Source organism: Argiope bruennichi, chromosome 3 (genome assembly GCF_947563725.1).
Source record: "Argiope bruennichi chromosome 3, qqArgBrue1.1, whole genome shotgun sequence".
Taxonomy (NCBI): domain Eukaryota; kingdom Metazoa; phylum Arthropoda; class Arachnida; order Araneae; family Araneidae; genus Argiope; species Argiope bruennichi.
Window position 1 is genome coordinate 139,564,540 of NC_079153.1, and position 15,358 is coordinate 139,579,897.

General features: G+C 30.5%; 1 protein-coding gene across 6 annotated transcripts in view; it reads left to right on the plus strand.

The window, feature by feature from the left end:
• LOC129962688 (protein pangolin, isoforms A/H/I/S-like) overlaps positions 1-15,358 on the plus strand; it is a 262,212-nt gene that overhangs the window by 60,864 nt on the left and 185,990 nt on the right. For all 6 annotated transcript variants that reach the window (XM_056076604.1, XM_056076603.1, XM_056076607.1 and 3 more), the window contains one exon: positions 13,439-13,539. In XM_056076604.1, coding sequence (XP_055932579.1) covers positions 13,439-13,539 — 101 coding nt within the window. The remainder of the gene's footprint in view (positions 1-13,438; positions 13,540-15,358) is intronic.

The following is a 15,358-nucleotide window of genomic DNA, read 5'->3' on the forward strand; positions in this document are numbered from 1 at the left end:
TACCGCCAATATTTTCTTTTTTTCTCAGTATTCAATTCTAGTCTCTATTCAGTAACTTCTATTATCTCTTCTACGCTCATTCTTCAAGTGTATAATTTGACATTAATGATATGCTGCAAAAATAAATAAGTTGTGAAAATATTTAAATTGCGTCGTGTCATTGAGAACACACAAATAGACATAATTTCAAACTACAGTTAAAAAAAAAAAAAAAAAAAAAAAAAAAAAAACCTACTACAAAATTCCATCTTTAAAAAAAGAAAATAAAGAGGGAAGAAAAAGATTGATTTTGATATTGTAGTTTTTTTAAATGCCTTTTTATATAAGTCAAATTAAAAAAATTATTAAAAAAATATTATCCTTTTAATCCAAAATCTCTCAATACAGTATAACGTTATCCGACGACTGAGTTTTGAAGAAAGTGAATTCTGCAGTTTATTATAATTAAAACAAATGAGAGATTATTAGAGGTATAATTTTTTTCTTGGAGTTTAGGGATATCAATTAATAACAAAAATAGATTTCACAAATTTAGTTTATTAATTATTTTGTTAATTTAATTGGTTTTGAGCATTAAACTTTTTCTTTTTTGAAAATTTATTATTGTTATCTTTTGAACGATATCAAATCAGCATCTCGCAAGATCTTTGGTTTATCCATTGTGATTTTGAAAAGAAGCCATTATAAAGCTTCATTTGATTATTCATAATGAATTGTTTTTTAGCATTTTCCTCCATTTTTAACATACATAAAAGGAATGAATGCAGTTGACACTGTACTGATTTAATTCAGTGCGCACGACTTTTTCCAGTAAAGTGTCACCCGTTTCCAAAATCGAAATAAAAATAAAGGGTCATTTATGACAAGACCTCTGATGTACCTGTAACGAAAAATGTGTATTTCTCTACACGCTAAAAAAAGTACCGCATCCTTAAAAAACTGCAACTGATTCCACTTCTTTGTAGTTAAAGATGTATCAGATTTGTTTAAAGACTTTTTTGTTCAGCCGCTTAGAAGAATGATCCATCCTCAAACATTCTCGGAATTTTCTTCTTTCTCTGTGGGAATGGCTCTACTTTCCCGCAACTCTGGAAAAGAAACTTTTAAAACTTTTTTTCCTTTGGGATTTTTTTTTCTCTTCGGATGAGGGTTAATGAGGGAGATATATAAGGCGACACACACTTTTGCGCAAAGTCTAGAGACATAATTGCGCTTGCTCAGAGAAGGAAGGACTCGGACCATTTCTGCTGATGACCGGGGCTTCATTAAGTGAGGGTTAAAGAGAGTGCTTGTGTTACTCTTAATCGGGTAATCAAAGTCTCGAATTCTTGAGAAATATAATCCTCTTTTCTTGCTTCTTTTGTTCTTTTCTCCGTTCTTTTCTTGTTTCTTTTCTTCAAAAAATAATAGAAAGTTTCTTTTCGGAGACTGATAGTACTTGCTTTCCCAGTAAAGTCAGAATACTCGTCTGTCTTAAACTAATGAATGAAAGAATTTTTCTCCCTCTTTTACTTCTTATAAAGAGGAGCCTGTTTTAAAAAGTATTTTGTTCACCATGAGCAATTATTTTTTAATTAGGTATATCTTTAATGTTTTGTTTACTGGAAATGGATTTCTCAAAAAAGATAAATGTGTAAAGTTTTTCTCTCTGAAATAGCATGAATTAAATAAATAAATAGTAAAACGTGATAAATAAAGAAATGTTAAAGACTTATTATTATGCATATAATAATATAAATATGTATAAAAGTAGCCATATTTTTATACATTTTTTTTTCGGTAAAGTTATATGATGATATAACTTTTTTCTACAGTAATTCCTTAGTTATATTTTGGCTTCATATCAAACATTTTAAGTACAATTCACTATTTTTATCTTCGAAAGTTATCAAGATGTCGTATTAATTGAATTGTTTCACGAGTTGAGTAATAACGCTGAAAGTTTTTTTTTTATTCCTTTGCGTAATATTTATTAATTTATGAGGTTTAGTTCTTCTAAATTTATCAATACAGATTCATTTTAATCTGTATTGAAAACTAATCCTTAACAGGATAAAAACCTTATAATAGAATGGACTTTTATATATTTATTTTAAATTTATTGCCATTAAATTTACAACCAGATTCTGAAATAATTAGTACAAATATATACTTTGAAATTTGAATTTAATTTCATTGCAAATTTAACAACTCTGGGAATAGAAAGTTTCTAACAAATTTGTACCATAAAAGCTAAAATGCAGGGCATGTGAAAAAATATATATTTTGAAATACGATTCTTAATCCAATGTAGCGACGATGTCGTTTTTAGAAAAATTCTACTAAAAGTATTTGAATATTTAATTAATTAAAATGTCCTGTGAATTCAGTCAGCAAAAAAAAAAAAAAAAAAAAAAAAAAACCCGCATTTTAACCGAAGTCGAGTTTAATGTGGGAAAGGAATTCCCTTCTGATGATCGCAGAGACGAAAAACTTAATTGAAAATTGTTTATACACTGGGGGTATTACTTTATATATATACCGGTAAAACTCAACTTTTCTCTCGGCGGTTAATTATAGTTTCTGTTGATTCGTTTTAGTTGCAGATTCAGTAACATTATTCTTTTTCATTCATTAGTATTTTTTTTTTTTTTTTCCTTTACATCATTTTTTCTCTTTAACCCCCCCCCCCTTTTTCAAAAAAAAAAAAAAAAAAAAAAAAAAAAAAAAAAAAACTTGTCATTTCCGTTTTGCTTAATCAATTTTGAGAAAAGTGTTCGTCCTTCGCTGCTAGCCGAGACGCTAGGAAGCACTTTTTCTCCTAGACACCCGTATTTGCATGATTTATTTTTAGAGCCCTTCGATTTTTTTTTTTTTTTTTTTTTTTCTTCTTCTTCTCTGTCTTGCATGGAAAGCGCCACACTCACTTTGCTTAAAGGTGTGTTCCTTCTCCCGTAAGGTAAACGACCGCAATTTCATTTTAGTGATTATTTTCATTCTCAGCTTTTTCGGGAACATGTTTCCATGCACATCGCGTAAGCGCAACGTCATCGCGACAATTAACCAATCAAACTACCAAATGGTAACCAATCCGATAACAGCGAGGAATGATATATATCTATCTCTTCCGAAGGGCACGTGATGCTGCTCTTAGGCTCGGTGGTAATTATGCATTTCATTGATGTTGAAACTGAAGATTTCGAGCTGCACCTTCAATACAGAGATTGGACAAAGGGAAGGAATACAAATTACTCTGTCAGTGCGGCAATTCTGGTACTATACAATGTAGGCACCTAATAATAATAATAATTAAAAAAAACGGAGAGGAGAAACCAAACGAATAAAATTACTTAATTTCTTGTGCCCAGATTTTGTTGCGATTTTTTTTTTCTAACTTCATCATGTCTTTTACTTGTCGGAAGATAAATATTTTGAATTAATGTGAATTGCGTCTGGCAACATAAATGGTGCAAAAGTCGTTCAAATGCAAATCTAGAGCTGTCATTTTTAGCACGTCGTTACTTCTTGGGTAGTAGGTACTCAGTAAGAAAGTTTCCCAAAATTGTAATTAAATTTTTAATTAATTAAAAATCAATCGACATTTTAACGTGTGTTTTTTTTACCTAGAATAAAGAATTCCGCTTTAAAAAAAATGACTTTTCATTGTTATCAGTTTTATTTCGTTGGAATTGTTCTCTGTTTTCTAAATAAAATTTTTAAAAAGTTTTAAAACACTTCCTACCACAATATGTTTCATTATTATGCTTTTATCCACAAGCGTCTTACAGCAATATTATAATTTTTGTTTAAAAAAATAATATGAAGACAGATGATATTATCATATTGTGGGACTTCAGATATAAGTTCGATTTCTTTTTTTTAAAAAAAATTATAACCAAATTACACAGAATCAATTTGCATTGCTTGATGAGATCCGAATGAGATACATACATCACAATCTAACGGCAGAAAAAGTTAAACCATCGTGCCATTAGATGCTAAAGGGCAAGCACATGACGTGACATGAGTTTTTCCATTTAGAATAATCCATTTTTAAAATTAAAAACGCCGAAAACATTGAGTAAAAAATAAATAAAACAAAAGCATCTTTTTTTTCTTGTTTACTTAACGTGTGGTTTATAATTTAAATGATAGGATATTTAAATTATATTAGATATTTAAAAATAAAAAATCCTCAACGTTTTCTTAATATTCAAACTTGCTCATTGTAGCTTTGTAAGGTCTTGTAAAACGAAAGTAGAGCTTCAGTTTCTTGCAATATATTTCGTTTGTCTTACTCATTTGTACTGTTCCTGTATTACAATACAAACTTCCCCCTTCCACCGAAAAAATACATGATTTTAAAGGAGCACGAATATACTTTTGAATATCAGAAAAAAAAGTTTGCTAACAATTTTGTTTTAAAAAAAATTCTGTAATTGCTGATTTTTGTAAATCAGTTACAAGTTTTCTTACAATTTTTCCTCTTCATGATTTTGCATCTGATCATCTTTCCTCGCACTTTGCCTTTCGACTTACGAAATTGTCTTGAAATTCTTTTTGACGGATTACATCATTTTCGAGTTGGTTGAACTTTTTAGATTTTGCTACTATGAGCAAAATAAATAAATAGATATTATTTTGACTAAGATTTATTTACTAAACAAAAAAAAAAAAAAAAAAAAAAACTAACGTTATATCTCTTTCCTATTTTTTTCTGTCCATTAAATTTGATCGAGTTGAATAATTTTTCATCAGCTGTTCCTCCCTTTCTTGTTATTTTTGAGTCAAATTTAATGGAGTTGAATTTTTATAACATTCTTTTCAATCCTTTTCTGTATATTTGAAGTGTATCAGCTTAACTAATATTGAGCCAATTCACATAAAGTCGTTAACATTTAGTTGTATTTATAGTCTAATTACATATTCGTTTGTGATGTCAAGTCTTCCTAATAAGTACAATAAATCTATTGATAACAAAATGATTTTACTGGGATGAAAGTTCTGAGTTTGTTTAGGATTTCTTCAGAATGTATTCAATTCGTTAGTAAGAATCCCTCGTAATGAAACTTTACGTTATTGGTCTGAGGAATTTCATTTACTTGCTTGAATTTTTTTTTCTTTGTAATACAACGCTATTTTAATAAAAATCGACCAATCTATGTTTTGTTAATACATATTAAGCCCTCCCTCCTCTTTCTTCTTATTCACAATTTCTGAGTTAACCGAGTTCGGTTTGTTTGTTTTGTTTAATGCTTACTGCCAGGTGCCAGTGCCATCCTTTTATTATTTATTTTACTCGACAGAAAGAAAAGAATACTTGCTTGGAGACATATGCAAGAAATAATCTCATGCACCTTGTATAGAGATTGAGTGTTGCATTGAACGAACAGCTTCAAGCAGTCTTAACGATTCATTGGTTAACATTACGATAGGCATTGGAATGAGTTAAATTTGTCCCGGAAGAAAAGAAATAAAATTCTTTTCCTTTGCTGTCTTTTTCCGAAAATCTGGATTTCCAAAAGGAAATCCAACTTGGTGGCCTTGGTTTCCCACGCAAATCCGTCGCAAAACTGCTGCAACCTTCCCTAAAAAACCTAAACATCGCACTCGCCCAGAGTGAAAACTCATGCGCAGACCCAGGAAGACCTCCTTATTTATAGCCAGAGTGGGGAGAAAATGAAGAAAACAAAGCAAAAATAAATACAGAATTAAAAAAGGTTCTCTACCCTGCCTTGGCCCCTCGCCAGTAAACTAGAGACGCGCATAAATCAAGAGAAGTCGCTGTCCCGGCTACAACTTCCCCCTGAGTTCACCGGGAGCGCGTTCGGCTTCCTGAAATCCTCGAGCTGAATTTAATTGTTCCTCATTGGATGCTATCCATCCTTTCATTTTCAGGAACAAAGAATTTTTGGTTGCTTGGCATGCAAATGGGAGATTTATTGCAAAATTTGGTTTTAAAAAAAATGCAAAGGCGTCTATCTAAAACTTTAGTACGGTTTTGTTCGAGCTGTGATGCAGTTGCTCAAAGGATGCGTTTAGAAAATCATTTTCCTTCCCTTCCTAGCAATGAATCGTTTCTAATATCGAATATCTGTAATAAATTTGGATTAGTGGTAAATAAATAGGATAATATATGTTATAAAGGGTTCAAAAGATTTTCTATCGCTATCGATTGTTTATTTTTTCCTTGTAAATTCTATTAAGTTTTAGATCCAATCTATCTCAGAGATATGACTGTCAGTCTATGTATTTGCGAGTATATAAATAAGGTAATTCGAAAACGCAGTGAGTTAGACAAATGAAATTCGGCTTGTGATCTTATCTGCAATAATGTGGATGTGAATTCGACCCAATCAAGGGAGATGGGGAATTCAAAATCCGTATTAAGTTTTTTTTCAACATAGTATAGAGCACAAAGCACGGTTATTGTTTTAGTATACTAGAAAGATAAGGGGGTGCTGATTCTTTAGATATTTATCTGCAACTCTATTCAGGATACTAGCATAATCAGTGGTACCGCAAACTGAAAATTTGGAGGATACCTGAATGTGATCTAAATACATTTAAAAATGTTTGATATTTTTGAACAGAGTGTCGTTTAAAACAGCCGAAATCGATAGTCATTTAATTTCATTGAATTGTTTTTATTACTCTAAAACATGAAAATTCGTTTTATGGCTCTCGTTGATGAAATAATACCTCTCTTAGTAAATCTCTATTAATGCCGGCTTAATAATCATTAATTGTTAACTGTGTTACGTTTTCTTCAACGTTCTGGTGATATTTTGTTTGTTCTTTTCGCCGTTAAATACATCTTTTTCATTCCTTCTTTCTGTTCCTGAATAAATCCTATTGTTCCTGAATATAAAATATTGATCACTCCTAGAATGATGTTTGTTTTACCAATTTTACTCTCTGTGTTATACCAACTTGAGGATAGATTTGGATTTAGTTTTAAACTCCGAAAGCAGCACCCTATACTATCTAACTGTATAGGGTGCGACAGTTGACCCGACTTGTCATTTTGCTATATCTCACGAATTCAATTATGTTTTATCCGCGTTCATCTCAAACCAATACTTTAATCTCACGTTATATGGATAGCTACTCTCCATCTGAAAAGGTACTATTTTCCTGACACAAAGCTAAGCAGTTTGAATCCCGATTATTCACGCGCTTTGCACGATGTAAACTAATTATTTCTTGTAACCTTCCTTTTTAGAAGTGCTTTTTAGGATATTTTTGGATACTTTAGGATATTTTATAATTTCTGTTATGCAGTCATCTCATCATTATGTTACATGCCTTTCTGATATTATTTTCCTACAATAATCACATAACTCTTCTGCGACATGGTAGCGACATGGACACTGCAGTAAGCGAGAATGTGTAGCATTCATCTATTAGTGGGTAATGAAATTGATTTTCTCATTAATTTTAAAAATGCATGGCAGATGTGTTTACGATCACTTAACCACAGTCACAATTTCTTAAATAGTTGCACTCTTATGTCATATCCAGTCCTCGCGTGTCTAAATTATTAACTTAAAAAAAATATTTGTTTAAAACATCATTATGCCACACCATATGTCTGAAAAATTGTTTTAAAGAGATATCATTAAAATTAGAAGATTATTGAACAAAATAATTTAAAAAATTGTCAGAAACTAATTTTCTGTACGAGTTACGAATAATCTTAAAAGAAATTTTAATGAAATTATTTATAAAAAAATATTTCAAGTGCCATCTCGGACGAAAATAAATAAATTGTTAAAATTTTCTGCGACATTTTCATTCAGCTTGAATCATTATACTTGAGGTAGAATAGAAATGTTTTTCTCTCATTAATGAAAATTTAACTACTTAATTAACAGTCAGAAAGTTAAATAAAATCTGCTTTTTGCAACACAGCGTTTGTGATCAAAATTGTAAAAATTTCTTTTGAGTCGTTCGGATTTAAAGCTTCACCTCTACAAGATGCTACTTTCTGTTTCTTAAAAAGTTAAAAGAATCCACTCGAGTGTCGAACCAAGACTCGCTGATAGGAACTCGCTGTAGATTTTGTTTTATTTTTCTGCTTCAAATATGAATTCATAATCGGCTTTGGATTTTTATTGCATACAGAGTAATTTTACATTTCATTATTATCCATATGGATGCTTCAGTGCATTTGCTACCAAAGTTTGAAAGCTATGCACATCAGCAAATAAGCTTGAACTGCACGCACATTGAGGGAATAGAAAACTAACCGTTTAATTTTTGTTACGAAATCTCTAAAACTTTACTGGCGCTCTAAAATATTCGTGAACTTGGTATTTCGATATCTATAGAGAAACAGACTTTAGTAGCTGGTGAAGTGTTTGATATAACTTTTAACAGGATTTAAATATTTTTTTTACAAATGATGACGAAAATTGGGGTAGTAAGGGTAGATAAAGGTAGTAAATTAGCAAAAAATGCAAGTAATGACATTTACTAGCTAACTTTGTAGACTAGATATTCGTAGTAAAACTGTCTTTGATTTTTCTTTCAACTACTTTTGTAAAAATTTTATTGGACATTTTCTTTTTTTTAAAAAAAAGTTTTTATTATAAGACATCAGTCTCAATCATGGCATCGTGACCTTATTAATTCCGAAAGATGAGTGATAGATTGGAGAGAAACATTCGGCGTACATCATACGAACATCAATGGACTCACTATTGTTCAAAATTTCTTACAAATGTTGGGATTCTTATGTTATGCACAAATAAAACAATCGCGTTGTTGCTGAAACAGTTGGGTTTAGACTATTCCGAAGATAAATGCATTATCCGATGTTATAACTCTTGAGATGAGTTTCTGAGCTCATTATTTTGTGTCCTCCGTGATTACAAATGCAATAAAACTCCGAAAATATATTTGCCTCTGAACTCGTTTTCCTTGCTATGCATCAAGCGAAGCAAGCACTCCACTTGACAGTCAATAAACATATTGAATGGTGCTCGTTGCCGTGGAACACAAAAACGGATTCTCCCCAGCCCGGCTCTTTAAAAAAAAAAAAAAAAAAAAAAAAAAACTACATGACTCGAGGAATGTTGCCAGATTCTATTAGATGGTGTTAGCTAATTTTCTCTGTTTGCATCTTTTGTAAACAACCAGTTGTGCCTCCGCATCGTATATTGTACATTCAGAATTTATTTTACTATTCGTTCCCAGCTACTCCATAAAACTGTTTTTGAATAAAAATATTTTTTTTCTTCTTTTGGACAGTGTCCATATAAACGATCATAAGTATTTAATATTGACTTGCCGCAGGTTGTAATTATTTTATCCATAATCTTGTCGGAAAATAAATGTAAAAACATAAATTAAATTTGTTGAGACACGTGAAGGAAATATCTAAAATGTACTTTAAAGTGAATTACTTAGTGAATATCTTAGTTTAAGTATTGGAAATATTATTCTCTCTTCAAGTAAAGCGGTGTCTTCTATAAAACTCCTTTTTCTCTGATATCAACACTACTTGGAAAAGTTCTCTTAAAGACAGGAACTGATAGAATAGCTTTTATCTGGCTCTCGGAAATCACTTCATTAACTGGGGAAACAAATTTTTATTTAGTTAAATTAGTGTTCTTCAAACCTGTCTAATTAATTTGACTGAAACCTGTTCCAAAGCCCCTCCTGGCTTTTATTCTAGAACATTCAACGTAATCGGTCAAATCTGCATAACAGTTGAAATGAAAACTGTGGATGATAAGTCCATCTCCGTAACATTCGTTTCCGTCAGATTCCCCCCTTCCTCCCTCGAGGTTAGTTTTCTGGATTTCTTACCAGTACCAGTCATCAAGCAGCATCAAATTGTTATTAATAAACTATTTCCATTCGTGAAACATAATATGTATGTGTCACATCACATGGAAGATTTTTTTTAAATGTCAATTATTAATTTACCATCAAGTATTAAACTTATTAGGCAGACAGGAAGCAAAAAAATTCTTAAATTTGATACTATTTTCCATTACACAATAAATTATTCCAAATGCGTAAAAATAATTACTTTTTTATTATTACGTTGAAAATTTGCTTCTATGTCACTTGCGCTCGATAAATTTCCCCCTTTCCGCTCAAGTGTCAAGAAAGACTACCACATTATAAACTTTATCTTTGCATGTAAGATTTGGCGATTTTACAATGTATTCCAAACTGTGCAGTCAACTGACCCATCAACCACCCTCAATAAAACGATTAACCAATAAAACTTTCCCTTACTCTCTGAAGAGGTCACTGTCTTTGTACGTCACGAGAGGGGTTTGGTGGGGTAAATGAGTCACCCAAACTTGTTTGGAAAAAATACTCTTTGAGTTGGATATTTTAGATTTTCTTTGCTTGCACAGAAAATCATACTGAGGCCCGCGTGAATGTTAGAAGGGCTCTTAGAACATAGAACTCATCACTGATTAATTATTGAAGCACTTCGATTTGGGGACATTTACTTGCTCTCTATAATTCTGTTAATTAACATTTCCGAATTCTGTAATTTAGGAGGAGTAATTCAATGTTTATAGTATTTCGTTTGACACGATTTTATTTTTATCAATAATTGCTTTTATTAATTTTTCAATCCAGGAGAATCGGCCAACATCTATGTGCCTATGAAATTGTAAGACCTCGGATTCATCCCAAAAGAATGGCTCAATCCTTTCTGTCAATAGTTTTAGTACTAACAGCGAATTTTAATAAAATGTCCCTAATTTTTTTTCGAATTTTATAAGTAAATTATTTATTTAAAAAATATTAAATAGGTTTAATTGAGAAAGAAACGAACAAAATTAAATTGAATTTTTGTATATTTCGTTATTTCGTATTAAAGTTCTGGAATATTTCAGACTGAATATTCATCTAGGAATTGTTATAATTTTTACTTATACATAAAAAAATAATATGAAAATAATAAAAAGGTGAATTTAAAAAAATGAATATAATTTCTAAATAATTCTTTTTTTAATATGCATTCACAATATGCATAATATGGTCACTTACATTTAACAAAAATAAATAAAGAAATAAAAAAAATAAACTAACTGCAAACATTTATCTCTCTGACATTCAGCATAGTCAAGACTGTTCCGCATTTCTGAAAGCTTAACAGCATTTTTTGTTCATTTGTATGTAATTAAAATTTTAAAAAAAAGTTTTGAGACATTCATTGAATAACTTGGTAGTAATGTTGCTTTTTTCAAAATAGAAATTATGATTACTCCTATATAACCATGAATTGAAGAAAAATAGTTGCAAAATATATTGTTACACAAATGCTAATACACATTAAAAAGCATTTTTTAAAAAGTTTTTATGAAAGCAATGGCCAACTCAGTTTTATAATTCAGATTTATGGTTGCTAAAGTTTACTTAACTTGTCATTGATCGCTTACTCACAAGAGCATATTTAACTTCAAATTCTATTGGACATGTAACATTTACTATTGTTCTTAAAACCGTATACTATTCCGCTTTTTGCGCAATGCATCTTTTTTAATTTTCAGTAATCTCAACAAAAAATGGGAACTTGAAAAACGAAAGTGTTTAAATTTCAACTAATACGAAAACTTTCTCAATCAGCATTGTTTATGAGCATTACAGATAATATACTTATCTAATATTAATTCATTTCACTGACATTGACCCTTATACATACAATAATTTGTTACATTAAGGAGTAACAAGATTTAAAAATGGATACACTTTCTAAAAATTACAACGCTATAACTTCCGAAAATATTAAAACACAAAATTGATTTTTGCATCAAGATAAAGCTAAAAAAATTATCTTTTTAATGATACCAATGCTTTAATCTACAAATTAAGTTTCGATTTTTAACGTGTTTTTAAAGAAACATTTTAACCATATTTTTCAACAATGTACTTCGCACAAAATAAAAATAAAATTTAATCTGCATGAGCACGTCAATGGGAAAAAATTAGCTGTTATCCACCTGTTGCCATCACATTGAAAGAAGTTCAAATTAAAAACATAAATCAAATATTATTGTAAATTAAATATATAAAAGTGTAAATTTCAGCTAGTGTCTGTATGAAGCGAACAAATTTGAAATATATTTTCTAAAAAGTAAATGGAGGAAAAGATTTCTATGAACTTTTACAATATCTATATTATTAATTAAATCAAACAATTAAATTTAAGGTAAACAGGGTTTATATATCTATTGGATAGTCACTGTAATCAGCGCCCACCAGTCAATTTTAATCAGGGGCACGCATCTACTAACAAAATGGTCTAAATGAACTAAACAATTACAATTTATGTTACTGGAGTCAATAAAAGCTCCGATGAATTAAGAATTTTAAATTTTTTCATAGGTCCTTTCAATTACCCTTTGTAATCCGTTTACATGTTTATCCTTTTACATTAACCTTTGAATCTTATTTAACAAATTGTTTTGAGACATGAATATATTTACACTTAGCACTTAGATCTCTCCTCTCAGGAACAATTCAAGGCAGTGCATCATTTTGGCGTTTTATTTAATTTTTTTATTAAATTTTGAGTGATAAAAATATGTAATTTATTTTCTGGGAAAATTCATATATATTAATTTTTCGGAGCAATGAACAAGGCTCTTATTAATAATAATAAGATAAATGATAAGATAAATGTATGTACAAGATCTCATAAATGAAAGATCAAATAAAATTTTTACAAAAATTATCGCCATTCCATTATTACCAATAAGCCCGACCGGAAATGCAGCTATGGAAAACTAAAAACCGTCACCCGCGCCAAGTTTTCTTGCCAAAGGTCCAAATCCCAGTAAACCTATGACAGCAACAGGGGTAAGGAATGATTTACCGAGCGCAAAAGTTCCGATTCCGAAAATTTGCTCTTAATTATTCCTCGATGAAAGTTGTCAGGAGTCATTGAGAGCAAGACCTTGTCACGCCTGAGAGAAGTGACATCCTTCCCAACTCTCCAAAGCTTCGCCGTAGCGTACTATAATCAGCGTTCTTAAATTCCTTTTTTGAACTTATTTAATATGGTGTTTTTATTAAATTCCACGTGTTTATTACATTTGTTCCTAAAGGTAGTAAAAATAAAAGAAATTAAGCTGCTTATTTTTGTGAAAAAATGAATCATTTTAACGTAATTAAGTGAATATATGAAATACTTACTGTAATTCGAAATTATATTTCATCAGCATTTAATATTGCGAAATCGGTGTGAAAAATGAACAAATAAATATAGTTTCAAACTTAATGGCCATTACAAACTTTAAGTGGCTTAATAAGGTGCGATTTTTGATTACATTTACCATTTTTGCTTTATCCATACTAAGGAACTCTTAAGAAAATTCTGCAGCTAAAACATTGTAACTTTTATGAAGTCATAAATCTTTATTTTTTTTCTCTTCACAATAATTATGCATTTACTTGACATTTAATAGAATTTTTATTGCAGGAAAACCTTTCGAACTGCTTTCGCCTCATACCGCTCCTATTGGGTATGTGGTCTCGCCATACCCTCATCCTCATAATGGGTCGCTGGGTCCAGTGTCAATGGTAAGTTTTTGTCTTTATTCAGTTTTATGATTATTTGAAAACATCATCTGCTTTTTTTTTAATTGAATACTCAGAATTCTGCATTCTAAAAATGATCATCTATTATTTAAATTGCTTTCTTTATATCTTTGAATTAATTTTATTGCTATATGGCATTATAATATATAGACGAAGATGATGGAAAATTCTTTTTTTAATTAATATCCGCTTGCGATCTTAATTAACAGCTTCTGTTATAATGCTTTAGTTTTAATAATATCGAAAGTCCATATGCTAGAAGTTTTTATCTGCCCGACGCCTTGTACAATCCTGTTACTTTTCACTTGTCGACTTCAGAAATGACCCCTTTCCCTCGACGCCATGTAGAAACCGCATTGTAAATATGTCGTTACCAAGCTTGCCCTCTATGACAGGTGTCTGCACATACGCTTCCCTTATCATTTGCCGTGGAGCCTGCTATTACCTTCTGACGCGCTGCTCCGTTTCCTAGTTAAGAGTTGCGGTATGTGGGTTCAGTTTCCAAGTACAGCTAAACATGGAGGGGTTTCCACCTCTTAGATCATCTGGATTCTGTGAATCCCCTTTCCTTTTGAAACGAGCATTGAATGACTTCAGTGTAAACGGATACTTGAAATATCGTTCAACCACCTTGATTTAGAGCCATTTGTCATCAAAGTTGGCTTCCAACTTCTTTTATTCAGTTGTTCTAAATAAAAATATTTAATTCATTTGACTCATGATAAACACAAATACTTAGTGAATACATTCACTATAATTTTTTTCTGGAAGAATTTTTCTCATATAGAAGGGGAATTGCAAAACGGAGTAAAGTTCTGTATGGTGGACTATTCAATTTATCCAATTAAAGGATATCTAAAGAATGAAAGATCTTTAATGGGTATTTTAAAGATAAATGCTTTCGGAATCGAGCACTTTTGGCACCTTCCATTACTGGTATATTATAAACATATTAAACAGTATAATTGTAACTTTATCGATGATACATTTTTTTTTTTTTTTTTTTTTTTTTTTTTGGTTTTCCACTGGAAAATTGATTTTATTTTTACAATGTAGTTCATAGGAAAATTTGTATCGAGGGCTCGTATATCGTAATTTTCTAGAATTATTGCCTTTTGTAGCAATGCCTTTCATTTTATTATGGGTAATAAAGACAAATGAAAGAATCGAAATAGATGAAAATTCTCAAAGAAAATGACTGAATGTTTGAAGCTATAGATAAAGAGTGACCGCTTCTAACGTGGCTAAATATTAAGCAAACTAACCATGATTCTGTTACGGAAAAATTAATTTTCTGGGATTCTAAATTTAAAAAAAAAAAATATGAATGCTTGTTTCGTAAACAGTTTGAAAGCACTTGCCGAAAAATGGACTTGATGGAGCCTCCCACGTCGTGTGATTTTGATCGAATGAAAAATGACTGAATGACACTTTTTTTTGTTTGCTTGTTTCTTCTTATAAGAATATTTTAATAGTTCAAATCATAAGTTCGCAAAGCAGAAATGTTGAGTTTTGCCAGACAAAATTATAATCTTTTCTTTGAAAAAGTCTTTTCACTCACAACTTTTTTTTTGTAATGTTTATTATTGATTTATTCTTTTATCTGATTTCATTGTTAATTTGTTAATTGGTAATTTCTCTTCACAAATTAGTATAGATAATTTTTCCTCACACTGACCTAGCTAAAGATAGACGAATCTTTTTTTTTTTTTTTCTGAATTTTTTCGGGTCTATTTCTGTGGATTATAATATTCTGAGATGTCGCCAAATAATATTTCCTTTTTCCACTAAGTTTGTATGC